This window comes from Erinaceus europaeus, chromosome 12 (assembly GCF_950295315.1).
Source record: "Erinaceus europaeus chromosome 12, mEriEur2.1, whole genome shotgun sequence".
Taxonomy (NCBI): Eukaryota; Metazoa; Chordata; class Mammalia; order Eulipotyphla; family Erinaceidae; genus Erinaceus; species Erinaceus europaeus.
In genome coordinates, this window is record NC_080173.1 from 81,584,429 (window position 1) to 81,604,436 (window position 20,008).

The window sequence follows — 20,008 nt, forward strand, 5'->3', positions numbered from 1 at the left end:
TGCACCCCTCCCCTGGTACTCAACAAGTTTGTATATTTTAAGGTCTGTACACTTAAAACCTGGCCAAAGGCAAAGACCTGGCATCCCCTGACGCACCTTCTGGATCATGACGCTGTACATGCCCATGGACTGGAATCCCCGCGTGTAGTAGAGCATGTTCGCCCAGCCCAGGGCCATGGCCAGCACCAGGCAGGCGAGGTACTCTTTGTAGGCAAACAAGTACAAGAAGACAGACAGTATCACAAGCACAGCTTGGACAAAACTGTTCAGGAGACACAGGAGACAAGGGCCTTACTTAATTCTCCTCAGCATCAAGACAGAGATAGTCAAATCTTCTATGGCCCCTTAAAACCCAAACAGTCTTCTCGGTGGCTGATGCTGAAAAGACAACTAAGGTTGCCTTCAGTCGACTGGTCTAGAATCCAACCTGAGGACTGCATCACCAGATCACACGGGGGCCAGAAGTTGGCTGGCTGCAACCTACATGTGGCTTTGGCTGTAGCTGCTCATACAGCTGATGGGGACTTTTAAAAAATGTAGATGTGGGAGTTGGGTGATAGTGCAGCAGGTTAAGCATATGTGGCGCAAAGCACAAGGATCAGCATAAGGATCCTGGTTCAAGCTCCCAGCTCCCCACCTACAGGGGAGTCACTTCACAAGTGGTGAAGCAGGACTGCAGGTGTCTATCTTTCTCTCCCCCTCTCTGTCTTCCCCTCCTCTCTCCGTTTCTCTCTGTCCTATCCAATAATAACGATATCAATAACAACAACAATAATAACTACAACAATAAAACAACAAAAGCAACTAAAAGGAATTAAAAAAAACTTTAAAATAAAAAAAAAAATACAGATGCCTAGAGTCCCTGGACAATTGGTTCACAAGACCTTGGTATAAGACAGGAGGCTATAGTTTTAGGTCACCCACATCAGTTTTAATTCCAAAGGAATCAGAAAGCCATGGAGGTTCCCCACTGAAAATGAAATGGATGGTCTCATTTTTAACAAAAATAACAATAGCAGTCAATATCCTTACTTATAATTCAAGTTTCCCCAAAACTGCTTTTGCATCCTTTATTAAAAATATATATATGATATACTCTAAGGGAAAAGAGGCAATCTTGGGGGCCAGGCAGTGGCGTACTTGGTTAAGTGCACACATTACAGTGCACAAGGATCCAGGTTCAAGCCCCGGGTCCCCACCTACAGGGGGAAAACTTCACAAGTGGTGAAGCAGGGCTGCAGGTGTCTCTCTGTCTCCCTCTCTATCTTTCCCTCTCAACTTCTCTCTGTCTCTATACAATAATAAATAAATAAAACATTAAAAAAGAGAGGCAATCTCAAAAAAACACCATGTAGTTCCACTACAGTTATGAGTTACCTACAATCATTGAACTCAGAGAAACAGAAAGAGGAAGGGTGTTTTACTCAGGGCTGAGGGAGGGGGGGGAACAGAGAACTATCTAACGGGCATGGAGTTTCAACTTTTCAAAATGAAAAAATTCTGGGGCATTGCACAATAATTTGATTGTCCTTAGCAGAACTGTCCTTAGCAGTATACTTTCCAATGGTTAGGATGGCCACTTTCACATAGAACATACTTTTACCACTACTGGAAAAAAAAAAAAAACTTAAGAACAGAGTATAGAAAATCAAAATCTACTCTGAAACAGCATGGCAGCTGGGCAGCTGGGTAAGAATCCTCCCCCTGCTTGTAGCATCAAAGAACCCTCAGTTACACAATTGTTGGCTACAGCTGGGCTGTGAGCAGCCGTATTTTTCTTGTGTGTGCATGGAAGGGAGGGGCTGGAGCAAGCCTTTGAATGATTGATAGTTTTGAGACTGAAGTGAGGAAGTGAACTTGCACCTTCCTCTGCACTAACAAAGCAGCTCAGAAGCAGAAGAGCAGGACAGTGCACTGGTGTCTTCTATCTGCACTAAATCCAATGACCATATAAATGCATTTTTTTCTAAACTTGTCATACTTTCTCCAAGGTGACAGATGTATATGATTGGCATCATGGGATAGTGCCTAACTTGGCAGTACTTTTACTGCAGTATCTGGGCACCCCACTTTCCCACTGGGGATAAAGAATTTGCTTTATGCCTCTGAAAGTATTTGAAGTCACTGGGCCAAGATTCAAGGTCCCATAGACCTAGGCTCTAGGCTCAGAGGAGGGGTTTGGGTGGCATCTACAGAACTTAGGAGTCAACATCTTCTGCCCCATTTCCATGGCAGTGGTACTGAATCAGCCTCTGTTCCTTTACAGTCAGAGGTTACAGGAGCCTTGGTTGTCAGCCACATGTGAACTCATTCAGAAGAGGCTGTTGAGCTGGGCTTTCTGGCTAGGGTATATGGTAGCCAATCCTGTATTAGCTTGGTGTGAAGAGACTGAGAGTCTGGGGCAGGCTTCAACACCCCTGCAGCTCCGCGTAACTGAGAATGACTCACTTCCTCAATTTGTGCCTCAATTTTCATTCCTATAGATGAGACGCAATAATTTCTCAAGTACCTTCCAGCCCTGATCTGCAGGGTTCTGAGATGGTGACTTCTGGACCCCATGCAACTAGGAAGAACTTGCCTGGGATGTTCCTTCCTAAAAAAGCAAAAGCATGGCTATGCTTCTTCATGTCTGCTCCATGCTGCCTGCTGCCAGGGGTTCTGGGGCGAGGGGACAGTAAGGTGCCAATCATGACTACACCCAGCTGGTGGACGCTGTCCTAGACGTCTCTCATGGACATCTATGTGCCTCTCCCGCTAGGGAGAGAGGAGGTCTGCAGCCATATGACTATGGCACAATGACTGGGATATAGTGACACAGCAGGGTGGCTATTCCAGAGGAACCCAGAAGCTACCAAGCAGGCCTTTAGCCCTGCCCTGTGAGGTGTTAGTCACGAGGATGGATCTACTTACAAGACAAAGTGAAACCAGGCATCAGAGAGGATAGACTGCAGATCTGATGGTCTCAGCAGGAAGATGGCAATGCCCTGTGGTCAAAGGGGAGAGGGAAGTCGTGTTGCAGAACCAGGGACTCTAAATGAGAGAGGTGGGAGGAAGCTGAGAGGGCCCTGGAGATCCAGTGCTCCGTGATGGAAGAAGGTATAAATGGTGAGAATGGTTTAGTAGTCACTGATCCCAGGGAGGTTAGAAACTGTGCCCATTTGACAACTATCTTGTAGACCATTATTCCCTTGAATAAAGTGATTCAAAATATATAATGGGAGTAGTCATATAGTTTAAATATAACATGTGACATTAATACTTCTGTGCATATAGACAGATGAGTATGACATAGTAAAATGGTCCAGACCAGAAAACAAAGAAAGGGAGGAAAAAGAGAGAGAGAGAGAGAGAGAGAGAGAGGAAGGAAGAAAGAAAAATTTCTCTCTGTCCTATCAAATAAAATAAGAAAAAGGAAAAAAAAATGGCGACTGGCAGCAGTGGATTCATAGTGCTGGCACTGAGCCCCAGCAATAACACTGGAAGCAAAAGGGGGGGGAGTTTTGGGCAGAGGGTAGATAGCATAATGGTTATGCAAACAAACTCCCATGCCTGAGGCTCCAAAGGCCCAGGTTCAATCCCCCGCAACACCATAAGTCAGAGCTGAACAATGCTCTATTAAAAAAGAAAAAAAAAGGGGGGGGGTGGAAGGGAGGTAAGGAAAAAGAAATAGAGAGAAAGGGAGAAAAAGGAAGAAAGCAGGGCAGGTGGCTTGCTAGCTGCATGCTCTTCACACCCTCACTGGAGGATCTGAGGACGCAGGCATTTCCCCAGGGCTGAGAGTCAGTGTGTGTGTGTGTGGGGGGGGGGGGGGGGGTATGTGAAGCCAGATGAAGGATATGGAAGGGGAGCTCCATGTGGGGGACAAAGGCAATTCCTAGGTGAGAGTGAATACCTCCCACACACATCTTGCAGCTCTCTTACACCCATCCTCACCCCAGAATTCACAGAGCAGCTGTGTAACTGTACAGCTATTGAGTTACCGCTCACCTCGGCTCTCCAATCTGAGACTTGGTTCATGCTGTTGCCCATGCCTGCCCTGGAGTAATGTTTTCCTTGCTGTCCTCATGCCCATCCTGCCCTCCTAAAGTAAGTGCCACCTCTGTCTGCAAACCCCATCTCATTCTTCTACCCCCAGATAAGTCATCTCTCTTCTCTGAGCACTACACTTAGTGCGGGCCCTTTACACAATCTGTCTTAAAGTTTATATGTCTGTGTCCACAGGAAATCTCCTGCCAGACTGAAAGTTCAAAACAGGCAGAATTAAGGAAGTGGTGGTGGGCAGTGCTGCACCCAGTTAGTCGAAGAACAAGGAACCATACAAGGATCCGGGTTCGAGCTCCCATTCCCCACCTACTGGGGAGGTCGCTTCATAAGCAGTGAATCAGGTCTGCAGGTGTCTATCTTTCTCCTTCCCTCCCTCCTCTCTCTCTCTCTCTCTCTCTCTCTCTCTATATATATATATATATATATATATATATATATATATCCCTACTCTCAAATTCTCTCTGTTGTATTCAATTAAAAAATGGGTGCCAGGAGCAGTGGATTTGTAGTGCCAGCACCAAGCCCCAGCAATAATCCTAGAGGCAAAAATAAATAAATATTAAAAAGGCACACCAAAAAACAAGAAAAAACTAAAATAAACCATCTGACTTCACACTTGAAGTGTTTAGAAAAAGAGCAGAAGAAACAAAAGGAGTGAAATAACAAAAATTAGAGCAGAAATAAGCATTGAAAAAAATAAAAATAATAATTAAAAAGGCAGATTTGCTCCATCCCTACCAATTGCCTCAAAGTCCCACTTATAGAAGGTGGTCAGAATATTGATTTGTTAGATGCATGAATGATGGATGGATGGGTGGATAGGCAACTAATTGATCAGTGAATAAACAGAAAGTTAGTAGGATGGAAGATGGAAGGACTATAGTCTGAGAGGTGGTGCAGTGGCTAGAGTGTTGGAGTTAAAAACAAAGTTCTGAGTTTGGTCCCTGACATCACATGTACCAAAGTGATGCTCTAGTTCCCTCTCTCTCTCTCTCTCTCTCTCTCTCTCTCCCTCTCTCTCTCCCTCTCCCTCTCCCTCTCCCTCTCCCTCTCCCTCTCCCTCTCCCTCTCCCTCTCCCTCTACTTTCTTCCCCCTTGTAGGTGAAGCCTGGAGGGCTCAAACCCAGGTCCTCACGCATGGTAATGTGTGTGCTCAACTGGGCGCACCCCTGCCTGGCCCCTGGTTTTATTTATTTTTAAAATACATAGAAAAGATTAACATGAAGGAGAGGGTGGGGAGAGGGAGAAGGAGAGGGAGAGGGAGAGGGTGGATGGAGGGGATAAACAGAAGAATTGAGTAGGATGAGTGGCTGCCTATATATTTATTCCCATTTTGAAAGTAGAGCATGCAATGCTCAGGGGCCAGGTGGTGGCACACCTGGTTGAGCACATATTACAGTGCACAGGGACCCAGGTTCACGCTCCCAGTCCCCACCTGCAGGGGGAAAGTTTGCAAGTGGCAAAGTAGTGTCACAGGTGTCTCTCTGTTCCTCTATTTTCCCCCACTCTCTCAATTTCTGGTTGTCCCTATCCAATAAATAAAGAAAGATAAAAAGAGAAAGAAAGAGGGAAGAATGGATGGATATATGGAAGAAAATGTAAAGCTCAGAAATGAAATACCTCCACTAAGCCCCCCAGCAGTGATGGCAGAGCAGGGGGGTGGAAACCAGGCCTACTGCCCCCCTCGCCCCCCCGCCCTCTCCCACACAGGCCCATCTGGAAGGCCATGGTGGCTCACTTACCTCTTTCACAGAAATGCACATGGCCCAAATAAGCACAAACATCCTTCCTAGGAGCTGCAGCCACCCCATCTTGTGTGTCAGTGCCAAAGGGTGTGGGAGGGCCTGTGATGGAGAAAGAAGAGTGGATGGGTGGGGCGTGGTAAGGAAGGTGGAAGTGGCCGCAGCTAAAGAGGGGCCATACTTCATACAGACAGAGCTGACCCCCCTGCTGGACCAGAGGCTGGAGCCCGGTCCCTGTACAGGGCAAGAGAGACAATGGCAGCCACTTCTGTCCCACATACACTGGGAACCCAGAAACCTAACAGTGAGAAGCATGGTGCACTCCATGTCAGTAACCTCTCACACTTCATGCCATCTGGCCATCCCAGAACTCATCCATATCTGAGGCCAGATGGGAAACATAAAAGTGCAGTATTATTATATAAAAGAAGAAAAAATCTTTTTGTGAGTCAGGAGTAAAGATCATGTATATGGAAGCTTGCCTTCTGAGCCTCGCCCTTCAAGGGAACAGACAACAGCAGAAGCAGCTGCTGTAAATAAAAAAAAGAAGAAGAAGAAGAAGAAAGAAAGAAAGAAAGAAAGAAAAAGGTGGGGGGGATCGGGTGCTAGTGCAGCAGGTTAAGTGCAGGTGGCACAAAGAGCAAGGACGGTAAGGATCCTGGTTCGAGTCCCTGGCTCCCCACCTGCGGAGGAGTCGCTTCATAAGCAGTGAAACAGGTCTGCAGGTCTTTCTCTCCCCCTCTCTGTCTTCCCCTCCTCTCTCCATTTCTTTCTGTCCTATCCAACAACGACATCAGTAACAACAATAATAAAACAACAAGGGGAGAAAGAAAGAAAGAAGGAAAGAAAGAAAGAAGAGAAAAACAACGTTGCTCTCTCACCCACGCGCATACACACACACAGACACACCATCTGCAGCAGCAGTAGCAGCAACAGGAGGAATATTGATGAAGATTCACCTCTTAAACATCTTGTTTTTCTCCAAATTTACAAGGACAATTACATTTTTAAAAAAACTACAAAACCTGAAGAAACTAGAAAAAAACTAGGTATTTCTAGCCACAGATAGACCTTCGTTTGTTTAATTAATTAATTTATTTATTTTTTGCCTCCAGGGTTATCGCTGGGACTTGGTGCCTGCACTATGAATCCACTGCTCCTAGAAGCTGCTTTTTCCCCCCATTCTTGTTGCCCTTGTTGTTATTATTGTTATTGTTGTTGGATAGGACAGAGAGAAATGGAGAGAGGAGGGGAAGACAGAGAGGGGTGGAACAAGACAGACACCTACAGACCTGCTTCACCAATTGTCAAGCGACTCCCCTATAGGTGGGGAGCGAGGGGCTCAAACTGGGATCCTTGTGCTGGTCCTTGCGCTTCGTGCCATGTGCACTTAATCTCCTGCGCTACTGCCTGGCCGCTCAAATAGACCTTTACAATCTATATAACAGGTCTGTTAATGTGGTGACTGGTAGAAGGGAGGGAGAATATCATATCTAAGAAACGCAGCTATTTCAAGTTCCTATTCAAGCCCTGCCTAACAGCTGGCCCAGTGCTGCTTCCCACTAAGGGAGCAGCCAGAGCACTGACTTTGCATTTCCTCCTAAGATTTCTCCCAATAAATTCATCCTTTAAATTCTGCCTCTGGAACGTCTTACTCCAATTTTATGGAAAGATCCCACAGCTAGCTGGTTACATAGCCACACTCACAGAGCCTCGTAACATGTAAATGAAAGCAAGACTGCCCTGTGTAACAGATGGGAAAGTGAGGCCCATGGTGGTGGGGAGGCTTGTCAAGTGCCTTCCCCCTCTCCCCACATAGTCCCTGTGGCCCTCATGCCAGACATCCCCAGTCAGGCCCAATTTAAACAGAGAGGCCAAATGAAGCCTGCGTCTCTAAAAATGGGTCAGGCTGGTACTGAGTGCCATGGGCTTGGCTCACCTGAGCCCTGCAGACACATTTAGAGTGTTAGAAACTGTCAAGGTATATTCCAAGGGGCCTATGGCTTTACTAGTTTTTGCCTATAATGATCCTGGGTCCATACTCCCAGAGGGATAAAGAATAGGAAAGCTATCAAGGGAGGGAAGGGGATAGGGTGTTCTGGTGGTAGGAATTGTGTAGAAATGCACCACTCTTATTCTATGGTCTTATAATATCTCCATTTTATAAATTAAAAAAAAAATTTAAAAAGAAAGAAAGAAACTGTGAAAGGCAACAATGGGGGGAGAGGGAGGGAGGGAGTACCCTATCAAGTTCTGAACCCTGGTTTCTCCATCTGACCATGAAGCAGTGCTGAGCTCCAGCAGCTCTGACCCACCTCATTGCCCCTCCACCCCCCACCCCAGGGACCCAGGGACACACGTACCTCCTCCTCCCTGGGGCGGTAGTAAGAGACCAGCGTCAGAGTGATGTTGTAGAAGAAATAAAAGCAGAAGGACAGGAAGAACATGTACTTGGCAAACTTCTTCCACTTCATATGCAGCAGCGTGTGCAGGGGCTCCAGGGTCAGCATCTCGTGCCGGTTCTGGCAGGGGTAGGGGGTTGGAGGACATGACTAGTCACCAGGGATCTGGGGGCGAGGGAGGGGAGCTTTGCAAAGGGTCCTCCTTCCCTAGGAAGCTCTGAGTCAGCGCTGGCCCAGGCAGCAGAGGCCAATCATTACATCCAATGGACTGGTTGGGCTGGAAATGCCAGCAGGGTAATTTCCACTGCTGAGGCTGCTTCCCAGTGCTGGTGTTCCCGGGTGGGAGGAGATCTCCAGGGGAGATTGAAGGCTAGTAGGGAGTGGGGAAGTATGGCTGTCGCTCTGGACCCAGCATGGCCTCCACTGCTATATGCCCTTATAAGCCTGACCATACCAAGCCAGGAGGAGGTGTCGGGACAAAACAAATAAACAAATAAAAACAAAATGGAGAAGCTCAACAGAAACCAACCTTCCGTCTACGGCCATACCATCCTGAACATACGTGATCTCGTCTGATCTTGGAAGCTAAGCAGGGTCAGGCCTGGTTAGTACTTGGATGGGAGAAACCAACCTTCCACCTGCACTGCCAGGCTTTCTGGAGCCAGGAGGCTCCCCCACACTAGGAGGTCCACTAGGAGCAAGTGGGTCCAGCCCCTGCCCTAAGCCATACTTTTTTTTTTTTTTTGCCACTAGGGTTATGGCTGGGACTCGGTGGTAGCACTATGAATCCACTACTCCTGGTGGCCTTATTTTTTTCCATTTTATTAGATAGGATAGAGAGAAATTGAGAAGGGGAGGGGGCCATAGGGAGGGAGAGAGACACCTGAGACCTACTTCACTGATCATCCAGTGTCCTCCCTACAGGTGGAGATGGGGGGCTTGAACCTGGATCCTCAAGCAGCTCCTTATGCTTCGTACTATGTGCATTTAACTGGGTGCACCACTGCCTGGCCTCTGGCCCTACTCTTTCAGATCCTCTGATCTGAAGCAGTATGCATGTAGTGTCACAGGGCCCTGCCAGTGTCCCCTGAGCCCCTGGTCTGAGATACCACCCTCCCCAGCCCAGCCGGAAGACTCACATCAATGTTGGTGTTGTAAACGATAATTTCCAGCACAGAATTGTCTGTTGTGGTGTCCACATTGGTGAGGTCATAGAGTGAGGATGACACAGGCCCATATGCCCAATCAGTGAACTTTCTGGACAGGCTCCGGAGTGGCTTCTCTTTTATCTCACGACTAAGAATGTACTTCAGGATCTGGGGACAGGAAGAGATCAACCATCAGCCAAAAAGCAGGGTTTGAAACCTACAGGGCCAGGAAGGTGTTCCCACCAAGAACAGATGGGGTCCTCCTCCCTCTGTACCAAATCCTCTCTCCCTCTCTCTCTCTCTCTCTCTCTCTCTCTCTCACACACACACACACACACACACACACACACAGTACTGAATGGGTGACCAGCTCTGTTCTGCCCATCTCACTGGGGACTGTGTGCACCACAGAATCCCAGGGTATAAAGGCCCTTTGCCTGCTATGGAAATCTATACATGCCAGTGGCAAATCCTCGTGCCAGCTGGGACCCTGTTCCATGAAGAATCCAAAAGCAAACAACTTTGAGAGGTGACTTTTACTTGGCACAGATGTGAAAAGAAACCATAAGTATTTCCAGCTCCCTGTTCCCTTAATCAAGACCACATCAGGGCCTGGGGAAGTAGTGTAATGGTTATGCACAAAGATTCTATGCCTGAAGCACCAGAGATCACAGGTTTAATCCCCAGCACCACTATAAATAAACCAGAGCTGAGTAGTAATCTGAAAAAAAAAAGGTAGATAAATAAATAAAAAAGAGGACCCCAATAAAATAAAAAAGAGGACCCCAGTGAGAGAGAGGCAATGGAACCTACTCTCAGGGTCAGTGATCCTCAAACTCTGCTGCGTATTAGAGTCTCTGGGGACATTTTAAAGTCCCAAGCTACTCATTCATTCAATCCAGATGTCTGGAGGTGGGAAGTAGGCACTTCTATTTAGTAAAGCTTGCGGGGTTCCAGAGCATAGGCAAGACAAGGGCCACGACTTGTTGCTGCCCACAACGTGAGCCCTGAGTTCCTCTAGGATGAGGGCCCAGGTACTCTGGCATCCATCCCAGACCCAAGAGGACAGTCTGAGGGAGGCCAGTCTGAGGGTCCTGCCCAGTGGGACTCCTGTCTCATCTCAGCTTGGTGAGGGAAGGGTAATCTCGAAGAGCCCCTAGGAGCTGTGTCCTAGGTTTTCAAGAATCTCCATTCCCAGTTTAGGGTCTGGCTTGGCAGAAAGGATTCCCAGACAACACTGAATGCAGGAGAGAAGGACCAGGAAGGGTGCATGAGCCTCCCTAAGACTGGTTATGAGGACACCTGATTCTGGAGAGAACAAAGGGCCTGTTGGCCATGCTTCATGCAAGAGGCTTGAACCTAAGACTCTCTCCCAGGGCAGGCGTGTGCTACATGGAGGGCAGAGGCCACTGGAGGAAGCTGGGCCCGCAGTCACGGTGACTCTCTGCACAGTCCCCAGCCAGCTGCATTCCCGGGGGTGTCAGGAGCGGGGAAAGAGGCAGGCACACAATCCCTCATCTGTCAAAGCCATTCTCCATCACCCCCTCACTTGGTGCAAGAACAAAAAGGACCCTTATAGGCTCCGGCTCTGGCTGCTGGGACAGAACCCAATGCCTCCAGGGTACCCAAGTCCCCACTCAGCTGCCCTGAGGTCATCACTGCTATGACTGCTCAGTAGCTCCCCATCCCTGTCCAGGAGTGCCCCTGCAGCCTCCGGGGGGCCACAGTTCCTTGTCAGGGCTTGCAGACTGAGCCCCAAACCTGCCCCAACCTTAATACCATCCCAAGCTATTGACTATAGTCTGACAGTGATATGAGTTCACCTCAGCCGGGTCTTCACCAAGGCTCACAGGTCAAGCCTTGAGCTCCTCTGCCACATCACACCAGTGCACAGAGGACCTCAAGAAGCCACAAAGTCTATTCTGCCAGAGACTCAGCTCAGTGTCCACCTGGTAGACAGACTGGAGTCGTGACTGAGTCAGAGCACAGCAGCTCACTGGTTCGGACCCCGGGTCATCATTCTGGGGCTCCTGTGCACAGGAAGGGCTGAAGGGGCCAAGGAGTTGGATACTCTGTGTCTACTTGGGGGCCTCCCCATGCAGACATCCCAGACATAAAACATGTGAGATGTGGTGACCCTACAGGCTTCAGGGTCCCTAACCCTCACCCCCCACCCACTCTGGCCCCAGCAAGAGGCTTCCTGGGCAGGAGATGGGAACACATGCTGCATCAAACTGGCTCTGTGTGGTCACTCAGAAGTGGACCCCCTGCCTCCTGCCCACCCTGGGCCTCACCTCGGCCTTGCCCATCTTGGCAGCCAGCTGCAGGGGGGTGAGGCCATCCTTGTTCCTCATGGTCTCCAGCTCCCAGTTGCCACTCCTCAGCAGGATCATGTCATACATGCGCTTCACAAAGTCGTTCTGTGTCTTGAAGTCCTCGGCCACGGTCACTAGGGCGTGGAGGATATTGTTTCCCCGGGAGTCCTGTGAGGTGATATCTGTCTGCTCGTTCTCCATCAGCAGCTGCACAATCTCGGGTTGGTTGGTGCAAGCTGCCAGGGCCAGGGGTGTCTCACCTGGAGTAGAGCGGGCACTGAGGGTTGGTCTTTCCTGGATCACAAGTGAACCTCCCCAAACCCCAGGACTGTCCCTCTCCCTTTATGCAAGGGGGAGTCTGGACATGGGTCACTGCAATGGCCTACTAGCTGGTCTCCCTGCTCTCACTTGGTCTTCCAGTGCTGCCCTTAGCATAGCAGCCAGCCTGTTGACACATAAGTCCCACCTTAGCCAAGTTCCATCAGCAATCCACATCATCACCACACTACTCCTCGCAGCCACAGTGTCTTTCTTCCTTGCCCTCAAACACACTGGGTCTTTTCCTGCCTTAGGATCTTTGCACAGGCTAGTACCTCTGCCTCTAGTGCTCTTTCTTAACTGTCTACATCAATCCTTCAAGTATTTGGTCAGATACCACCTTTTCAGTAGCTGAGCCTCACTGACCTATTAAAAGCTGAGACCTGTGTTTCTGGTTGGTGCTCTCTTTCATATCAAGAATTTAAGTTCAAATAGTACAGAGATCTTTGCTTTGCTCACTGATCTACTTTGAACATTTCATGAGATTTGGGTGGGGCATGGGAGAGTACTAGTTCATCACTCAGCTCCCTATATGACAGATTCTGGGACTCCAGGCATGCAAGTTTCGTGTTCTGTTGCTCAACTATCTCCATGGCCCCACTATGAGCACTGCTGTCTTCCGGGTCTTGACTCCATGTACTGTTATGGGGGGGGGGGGGGCGACACTTGTTTCCTCAACATTTAAAAAGTTCATCACACATTATCTCAACAAAGAATTGAGGAGAGAGCATGGTTTTCAGGAATTTTAAATTTTATTTGGGAAAATTGAGGACATTCACGTTAGGACATAAAAAAGAAATACATAGGGAGAGAGAGAGAGAGAGAGAGAGAAAGAGAACAGAAGAACTAGTATTCACTTGATGACCTGGACAGGCAGAGTGAGCAAAGCCCACAGGTCTAGCTTTTTAACACCCAAGCCCCACCCCTACCTTTCCAAATCACACCTGTCACCACTCCCATTTTCTGGGCAGTACCCTCCAGGTACCTCCAGGTACCTCCTGTCCTTCAACAGTACAGTCTTGAGAGGCACTAGGGTCAGAAGTGAGAGCTGACAACTTGGACATCTACACCAACTTCTTACAACACTGGGGCAAGTCATTCCTCTTTGCACAATCAATCTCCTCTCCTAGTAAAATAGGGCCCCCTGCTTGGTCTCTGTCTTGACCTCTGTTCCCTACAGAGGAACTGAGTGGGGGGAACCTCAGGTGGGTGCCTCTGTGCCCTGTGAGACCACCAGGTGACACTCCCTGCTCTCCACTCTCAGCCCCTCCCTCTCTGGGCAGCCAGGGCTGTTGTTCCAGTATATCTGGCCTACCTGTTCCTTGGTCCAGGCTCTGTCCCCCCACCTCCTTGGCCACAGATGTGTCTGAGAACCCAATGGGGGATCCCGGGGGAGTCCCCCAACATCCCTCCCAAGCCTATTTTATTTTAGGCAGAGGCTGTGAAGGCTGAACTGCTCTAAGGGACAACTCCCTCCACCCTCCTCCTGGACCTCGCCCCCAGCGGAGGCAGGACACTCACCAAAGTAGAAGCCTTCATGCAGAGAATTGGGGTTGAAGAAGATGCCCTTGGCGTGGGCGTTGACATCGGCTCCTGCGGCTATGAGCACTGCTGTGATGTCTCCCTGCCGCCGCTCGATGGCGATGTTGAGCGCAGTCTGCCCTGAGTGGGGTGGGGGGTGTCTGGAGGTGAGGCTCGGTATCTGGAACCCACCTGACACACCTCTGGGTCTCTTCCCTAGGGCTGTCACACCCTCCACCAAGCAATGGTGAAATAAGGGCTGCCTGTAAGGTCTCTGTCACCCAGCAACCAAGGACCCCCAACGCCATCCTTGTAGGGACTCAAGGAATATTTATGAAGTGCGTGTTCAGTGTTGGCAGTTCTAGTTTCAGGAGAGAGTGGTGCAGGAGATGCAATTTTAATTCTCTCCCTCTAAAAGCTCAGCCCCACTGGGAATTAAATGGTATCAAGCTGGGTGGTGCAGGAGGTGTCATAGCCAGAGCAAGGCTTCTAAACACAGTTGAAATGGGTCACAGTGAGCTTCCTGGAAGTGATTTCTGAGCTTGGGCCCTGTGAGATTAGCTAGAATAGGGCCATCTCATGCTTCGTACCCCAAGTTAAGAGGTTGGAACTTTATCAGAAGAGCCATGGGGCATCATAAGACTTAGAAATAAGGACCCGAGTTTCGCTGTTTTGTGCTCACACTGACAGCACAATTGGAGGGTGAGTTCAGAAGGAGCCTAGGCTTCTGAGGACCATAAGCCAGTGGGGAAAGAGACGGTGAAGTCTATGATTCTTAGAGGAAAGATGGTCTGCGGGAATGGGTATGGGGTGAGGTGTGAGTTCTCCAGATGTCCCACTAAGGTCGCATTTTCCAAAGACCATACATTAAGACAAACTTCTGGGGCTGGGTGATGACACACCTGGTTGAGCACACATGTTACAATATGCAAGGACCTGGGTTTGAGGTCCCGGTTCCCACCTGCAGGGAGCAAGCTTTGCAAGTGGTGAAGCAGTGCTGCAGGTGTCTCTCTCTTTCCCTCTCTGTCTCCCCCTACCCTCTTGATTTCTGGCTGTCTCTTTCCAATAAACAAAGGTAATTCAAAGATATAAAAGTAAAATAAACAAACTTCTGATGAATTAAAGAATTAAGTGCTTCCAAAGTAAAAGACTCTGGGGTTCAGCCGGGGGGATACAGGTCCAAGAAGGATGACAGAGGACCTAGTGGGGGTTGTATTGTTATATGGAAAACTGATAAATGTTATGCATGTACAAATTATTGTATTTACCATTGAATATAAAACATTAATTCCCCAATAAAGAAAATAAATTAAAAAAAAAAAAGAAGTGCTTAAGATGTTTGGGCTTGGAACTGAACCAGAAGCCTCAGGCATGGAAGTCCTGTACTCTACCAGTTGACCTATTTCCCTGGGCCACTCATTTATGTAATTTTTTTTTTTTTTTTTACCAGAGCACTGCTCAGCTCTGGCTTATGGTAGTGCAGGGGATTGAACCTGGGACTTTAGAGCCTCAGGAATGAGAGTCTCTTTGCATAACCATTATGCTATCTACCCCTGCCCAATCTTTCTTTTTTTTAATATTTATTTATTTATTCCCTTTTGTTGCCCTTGTTGTTTTTATTTTTGTAGTTATTATTGTTGTTGATGATGATGTCATTGTTGTTGGGTAGGATAGAGAGAAATGGAGAGAGGTGGGGAAGACAGAGGAGGAGAGAAAGATAGACACCTACAGACCTGCTTCACTACTTGTGAAGAGACTCCCCTGCAGGTAGGGTGCCAGGGGCTCGAACCAGGATCCTTAGACCAGTCCTTGCGCTTTGCACCACATGCGCTTAACCCGCTGCTTTACCACCTGATTCCCTCATTTATGCATTCTTAAGTCAACCATTTCCACAAAGACCTCATATCAATCTATCTGGGTGTTTATTGACTCAAAAAACTCAAATAATCCCAAAAAACTGAAGTGAGGACACACCTTACTCATTATTCATAGTAGATTTCCTGAGTAAGGGAAACACCATTCTAGATTTGGTCTCACTGTCCCCTCTGCAGCCCATATGAGAGAGCAGGTACAAAATTCAGACCCAAATGGAGCAGATAACAATAAAGACAATGATATTGATAGTTGCCCCAGGCTGGCCCTACTTAGTTCATCTCCTCCCCAGCCTTCTCTTTTATGCTTAGATATGCCAAGTTCATTTCCACTTACATCTCTTATGTTTGGGTTGTTCTGTATCCTTCTCACTGTATCTGCCTCAGGTCAGAAGTCACCCGCCCGACTATCCACTCTACTGTTGCCTATCCCCAGTCACCTTCCAAATTTATCTGAATGTCTAAAGACTAGCTCTTTTAGAGTAGTGGGTTTTTGTTTTGTTTTGGTTTGGTTTTTGCCTGCAGGGTTACTGCTGGGGCTCGGTGCCTGCACTGCACTGCTCCTGGAGGCCATCGTTTTTTTTTTTTTTTTTTCCATTATTGCTGCTGCTGCTGCTGTTAAATAGGACAGAGAGGAATTTAGAGAGGAGAGGAAGACAGAGAGGGGGACAGAGCAAGATAGACACCTGCAGACCTGCTTCAGTGCTTGTGAAGTGACCCCCCCACACACAGGTGGGGAACCAGGGGGCTTGAACCAAGATCATTGTGCTGGTCCTTAGGCTTTACACTATGTGTGCTTAACTCGGTGCTTCACCGTCTGGTCCCCAAAGCAGTGGCTTTTATCTCTGATTAGCACTGTGACCCATGTACCCACCATGTGGTCAGTGCTCAAAATTATTGGCAGAAGGATGGAATGTGTGCCTGGCACCACACTGAGTACTTTGAGCTTTCAGTGATGGTGATGCCTCTGCACAGCACGACCCTCGGCCCTCCCTGGGACCCTTCCCACAGGCAGGATACCTTCGTAGGCCTCCTCTGTGTACTCAGCATTGATGAACCTGTCCAGGATGTCGTTCTCCTCTGCAAAGGCCAGCAGGATCCGCACGATCTCCTTGGTGTTGGGGTTGATGTTTAACAAGGCCTTCATCAGGCAGGTCTTCCCTGTGTCTGAAGCTGTCAGCTTGTGCATGAGGAAGTCTGCAGGTGTGGTTACAGGAGGAGATGCAGAAGTGGACCCCTCCCTACTATGCTTGGCTCTCCCAGATGAAGGACAGGCCAGGGCATGGGGGTTGCTGGCCCAGACCTCAGGACGCAGCTCTACCCTTGTTGATATCCCACCTTCAACCTCCCCAGCTCTTCCTCCTCCTTCTCTGCAACCCTGAAACCTTTACTCCGTGCCTTCTGCACCCTCTCCCTGGCTAGAGTCAGGCTCACCCACTGTATGACTTCCCGTTGCCCACCTCAGAACTGACACTGTGAAATCTTCAAACTTTCTCTCCTACAAATAGAGCCCATCACCTCCCTCTCAACCTCTTATGTCCCATATCCCTTAGACAGTTCAGGCGCTACCATCCACAGATCATCTGTGGCCCCACTCTGGACTCCTTCCTCTGTACTTCCCACAAATGTTAGACCTACTAAGACCACTATTCCCTCCCCCGCTCCACTGTTGAGGTGTCAGCTCTCCATCTCCAACTGAACCTCATGCTCCACAAAGTATCCAAACCATGACCCCCTCCCATCTCTCCAAATCCTTCTATAGCTCCCCATTACCCTCACAGTCATGTTCAAAATCCATCCAGCCAAGGATGTAACTAGTTGGAAGTAGGGAAGAAAGCTGGCAGGAAGGAAGAAGAGACAGAAAGCACCAAGCTGGACCATCCCTGCCAGGGCCCAGCACTGACCAGGCACATCCATGCCGTGGCGCCGCTTGCAAAGCTCCTGCAGCTCCACCAGCAGCTCCAGCAGCTCCTCCACGGAGCCCTCGGACACAGCTGCAAAGATGCGCTTCTTCAGCCGTTTCTTTTTTCTCCTCTGCTCTTCCTTGGCCAAGTTTGCACTGAGACCAGGAAAGTTTCCAACTCACCATATGGGCACCACCATACCCAGGGCCCCCCCTTACCCACACTAGAACCACTGTGCCCAGAGGACACTGCTACCCCCAAAATTTCCACATGTTTTGTTTAGTTTGGGTTTGGTTTCGTAGTGGGATTTTTTTTTTTTTTTTTTTTTTTTTTTTGTCAGAGCACTGCTCAACTCTGGTTTATGGCAGTGCTGGGGATTGAGCCTGGGAGCTCAGCGTCTCAGACATCAAGGTCTTTTGCAGAACCATTATGCTCTCTCCCCAGCCCTGAAATCCCTCATTAGGGCTCTAGGCCCCCTGGATCCATGTTGTTTTCTGCAGGCTCCCCTTCTAGTCCATATGCAATCGTGTTTCATCAAAGTCATTGCATTTGGACACACAGCAATGATCAGGGAGCCTATGCGTCTGACTGTCATGATCAACCTGAAAATATGAGCTGAAGCGGCAGATTTCCCTTTCATATTTAGTGTTAATTGGAATTTGTATGTGTTTTGTTTTTCAGTTTTGACTAGAGAGTTACTCAGCTCTAGCTTATACTAGCTCAAGGAATTGAATTTGGGAGCCTGGAACCTCAGGCATGAAAGTCTTTTTTGCTTGAACCAGGAACTTTGGAGCCCCAGACATGAGTATCTCTTTACTATCTCCCGTGCCCTCTGAAAAAAATATTTTAATCCTTGCCCTCCATTCCATACTTAAAATAGGTAGCCATGGTTATGTGTATCCTTCTGCAAAATGCATGCTTATGTTTAATGGTTTATGTGTATCTTCATTTACACATTTGGTGGTTTATTAAATTCTCATTCTGTTGCATGCTATTGTTCCCATGTTTTCTAATGCATAGGTATTGTTTTTATAGTTGGTAAAATGTATCATTCTTCTCACTCCCCAAAATGTCTACCAGCCACAACCACAGGCCAAACCAGACAGACATCTGTCCCAGCAACCAGGTGTGGAGCCACTTTTCTCTTTCTGGTCCTTGGGCACCTTCCTCTCCAGGCATGTTGGAAGAAGGAAGGCCAGGTTTACCTGGGACTATTGGGATTGGATGGAGTTTCTGTCACATCATCCTGAGGAGACTGTGGAGAGTCCATGTCATCACAGTTACCAGAGATGCTGAAGAGACAGGGACAAGTTTCAGAACAGACTATGTGGTCCAGGACCCATCACTGTCTGCTTACTGGAGCTGAGAACTGGGGAGGGAGGTTGAGGTAGGGGGTTTGAGGGAACCACTCACCACTGCCGGATGTTGGAATCCATGGGCTTAGAGAAGACAGGGGGAGAGGTCTTGGCCACGGTGGGGTTGGGTTCAAAGCCTTCTATCTCCAGGAAGAAGTATGCACTGGGAGAAGACCCAAGCAAGACCATTAGAACTGGGGCATGCCAGTTTGATGAAACACGATTGCATATGGACTAGAAGGGGAGCCTGCAGAAAACAACATGGATCCAGGGGGCCTAGAGCCCTAATGAGGGATTTCAGGGCTGGGGAGAGAGCATAATGGTTCTGCAAAAGGCCATTAGAACAGCTGCCCAGAGTACCCACTCACCAGGAATGCTCCCTGCTGGACTCCACACTCATGGCCTCACTTCACAATCACAGCTGCCCTTAGGAGTGGGCACTGCCATTATCCACACTTCACTGGTAGACAAGTGGAAGCCCATAGGTCAGACAACTTGCTCACGGTCACACAACAGGCAGGTGACAATGTCCAGATTCAAAGTCAGGTCTGGATGACTCATGACCAGAAATGCTGAACTGATAGGCCGGGGATCTCTCTCTCTACTGATGTGGTCTAACTGGAAGCAGACCAGTTAGGTTCTTGTATGCAACTACTTCTGGGTGCAAAGGGTTCACCAGAGCTGGGGGCACAATAATGGGAGCTAAATTCTCCCATCACTCTCTTCTGCCCCTCAGGCCTCAGGTCTGAAGCAAGAACCCTTCCTGGGGAAGAGTCATAGACTGCAAGAGATACACAAGGACCTTTCCTGGCTCTGGGGGGAGAAGGGAAGGGCTGGAGTCAGGATATTCAGAGCAGTCCCTACCCCACACTCAATCACTTCTGATCACTTTGCTTGGCAAGCACAGAGGCTGCAAATACCTGGTGTAGAGCAGGAAGAACCTGAGCGGACAGAAGCCAGGCTGAAGCCTTGTCAAGACAGAAATCCCAGGAAACTGTTTTGCACAGTGGTGAAGCAGTGAGAGGGAATAATGGTTGGTTTTATATTGAACAAATAAGCAGGTGAGAGAGCAGATGGATAAATAGATACCTGGATGGATGAATGGATGGTTGGGTGGTGGATGCATGGAAGGATGAATGCATGTCTGCATGCATGGATAGATAGCTATAAGGAAGGCTAGGTGAAGTGATACACACTGAGCAATGAGAAATGGAGTAGGAATATCAATGCTAAATGAAGAGATCAGTGGATTGGCCAATAAACAGACGAATACAGCCTTGGACTCTAAATGTTGGGGTGCTACATCCCTCTATTGACGCCCAGAGGGTTCTCAGTTTCCCAGATCCTCATCAATCCTTTCCAGTCTTCCACAGAAGCTTCCCCATTCC

General features: G+C 48.5%; 1 protein-coding gene across 5 annotated transcripts in view; it reads right to left on the reverse strand.

Annotated features, from left to right (window-relative positions):
* TRPV3 (transient receptor potential cation channel subfamily V member 3) overlaps positions 1-20,008 on the reverse strand; it is a 42,299-nt gene that overhangs the window by 10,983 nt on the left and 11,308 nt on the right. For 2 of the 5 annotated variants that reach the window (XM_007520960.2, XM_060204158.1), the window contains exons 3-13: positions 18,679-18,783; positions 18,471-18,557; positions 17,266-17,420; positions 16,382-16,558; positions 13,491-13,631; positions 11,631-11,911; positions 9,328-9,504; positions 8,150-8,308; positions 5,787-5,888; positions 2,911-2,984; positions 97-262 (exon numbers count right to left, since the gene is read on the reverse strand). In XM_007520960.2, the coding sequence (XP_007521022.1) occupies positions 97-262; positions 2,911-2,984; positions 5,787-5,888; positions 8,150-8,308; positions 9,328-9,504; positions 11,631-11,911; positions 13,491-13,631; positions 16,382-16,558; positions 17,266-17,420; positions 18,471-18,557; positions 18,679-18,783 (1,624 nt within the window). Of the gene's footprint in view, positions 1-96; positions 263-2,509; positions 2,594-2,910; positions 2,985-5,786; positions 5,889-8,149; positions 8,309-9,327; positions 9,505-11,630; positions 11,912-13,490; positions 13,632-16,381; positions 16,559-17,265; positions 17,421-18,470; positions 18,558-18,678; positions 18,784-20,008 lie in introns of all 5 variants that reach the window. The other 3 variants (XM_060204159.1, XM_060204160.1, XM_060204161.1) reach the window with 3 other exon arrangements.